The sequence below is a fragment of the Brassica oleracea genome, chromosome C2 (assembly GCF_000695525.1).
Source record: "Brassica oleracea var. oleracea cultivar TO1000 chromosome C2, BOL, whole genome shotgun sequence".
Lineage (NCBI taxonomy): Eukaryota > Viridiplantae > Streptophyta > Magnoliopsida > Brassicales > Brassicaceae > Brassica > Brassica oleracea.
In genome coordinates, this window is record NC_027749.1 from 40,459,201 (window position 1) to 40,460,837 (window position 1,637).

Below are 1,637 nucleotides of genomic sequence, written 5' to 3' on the forward strand. Positions count from 1 at the left end.
GCATATAAGAAGCCATTTATTCATCAAACAAACAAAATATTACATTCATAACACAAACAAAGCCGTACATTCATAGAGTTTCATACGCAAACATTCAAGCATATTACACATTAAGTTCCTATTACACAAATTTTCCCATTCCAAATACGACCTAGCTCCAAAAGCCTAGCTCCAGCACCCTAACTCAAGCATCCTACTTCCAAGTTCATCAAGTTCTACTCTTTCTCTTAGGTAGTAATTTTTTTGTTGGTGTAGGTTGATCGCCTTTGCGCTTAGGTGGAGCTTGAGCGCCTTTGCTCTTAGGTGGAGCTTGATTGGCTTTGCTCTTAGGTGGAGCTTGCTTTGCTTTGCTGTTTAGTGGAGCTTCTTCAGCTGCTTTCTTGCTAGGATAGCTTCCTTCACCAGTCAAACTAATTGCGTCTCTGAGCTGTGAAACTTCAATCTCCATCTTCCCCATCCTCTCTGTAAACATCCTCTCCATATTAGCCATTTGCGTACTGAGCATATCCCCCAAGGAAGTGACAGATGTCTGGATGAGACCCTCAATGAAACTCTTAGTTTCAGGACCAAAAGTAAGATTTTTTTCTGCAGATCGTTTACACAGCAACTTCTTCTTTCTTGTCTCTGCTCCTTCATCAAGAACCTTTCTCTTGCCTTTTCTTGCAACCGTGACCGAAGAGGTCTCCTCGTCTGCTAAAACATCAGTATAAGCCACAGTTTTATCAACTTCTGACCCTCTATCCTGGCTGTCGGCTTCCTCCATTTCAGTCTCTTAAGGCTCTAAAACTGGCCATTCTGTGTTGCTCCAATCAAACTTCTGTCTAATCCTATCTAGAAGAAGGTCCACTCGTTCATCTTCCATCTCACCCTTCCTTGTATAGTCAACATGCAGAAACATATCACCATTACCAGTCTCTGAAATAACCGAGAACAAGTCACCCTGTAAAACAGTTAAAACATTAAAAGCTATACAAATTATATACAACAACCATATATAAGAAAACAATGTGAGATAGTTACCTTCTTAGTTAAGGAGTCCTCAAGCTCAATGATTTCTTCATAAGAAACGTTTGCAACTCCTTTCCAATTGCCACACCTTGGACCGACGAAGCTGCCAGAGACTTGTCTCCCACATATTTCTCCAAAATCAGGAATTGCTTCCATAATCCAAATCTGGAGAGCATATGAGAAACCCTCAAAAATGTAGCTGTCCTTCTTACCCAACTTCTTCCTAGCCTTCTCAATAGAACTTAGCAGGAAGTCATACGAGTGAAGACCCCAATGGAACTTCCGGAGCTGGTCAAGATCCATCACCAACTTGATGTACATATCAGGGATGTTCACCTTCTCGTCTCTCCCCATCACCACACCCATTATCACACATAGGTAGATCAACCTCATCCTATCAATCCGAGTCCACTTTTGAACTTCTTTTAGATGCACCTTTGGGATCGACTTCAAGGTGATCTTATCACCAGTCCTTAGTAGGTTACTCCAAAACCCCCCGTCATTTTTCCATGTTACTACGTCACTGTTGCTTTCCCGAGAAACTTTGAGGCCTGTCACAACATGGTACTCCTGAAGCGAAAACCGGAGAGGCGTCCTCGCAAAGACAAACCACTTCTCATGCATCTTCG

The 1,637-nt window shown here is 42.3% G+C and overlaps 1 protein-coding gene across 1 annotated transcript; it reads right to left on the reverse strand.

Moving 5' to 3' along the window:
• Positions 1–772: 772 nt before the first annotated feature.
• On the reverse strand, positions 773–1,632 carry LOC106324224. The gene is made up of 2 exons (XM_013762231.1): positions 1,021–1,632; positions 773–940 (listed from the first exon to the last, which is right to left on the reverse strand). The coding sequence occupies exons 1-2, from the start codon at positions 1,630–1,632 to the stop codon at positions 773–775; spliced, it is 780 nt and encodes a 259-aa protein (XP_013617685.1).
• Between the last annotated feature and the right edge of the window lie 5 nt (positions 1,633–1,637).

Bases quoted from the DNA above. Each gene is read 5' to 3' on its own strand.
- LOC106324224 (XM_013762231.1), bottom strand. From the start codon at position 1,632: ATGCATGAGAAGTGGTTTGTCTTTGCGAGGACGCCTCTCCGGTTTTCG. The intron at 941-1,020 runs GTAACTATCTCA...ACTGTTTTACAG, and splicing joins AGGACTCCTTAACTAAGAAG to GGTGACTTGTTCTCGGTTAT.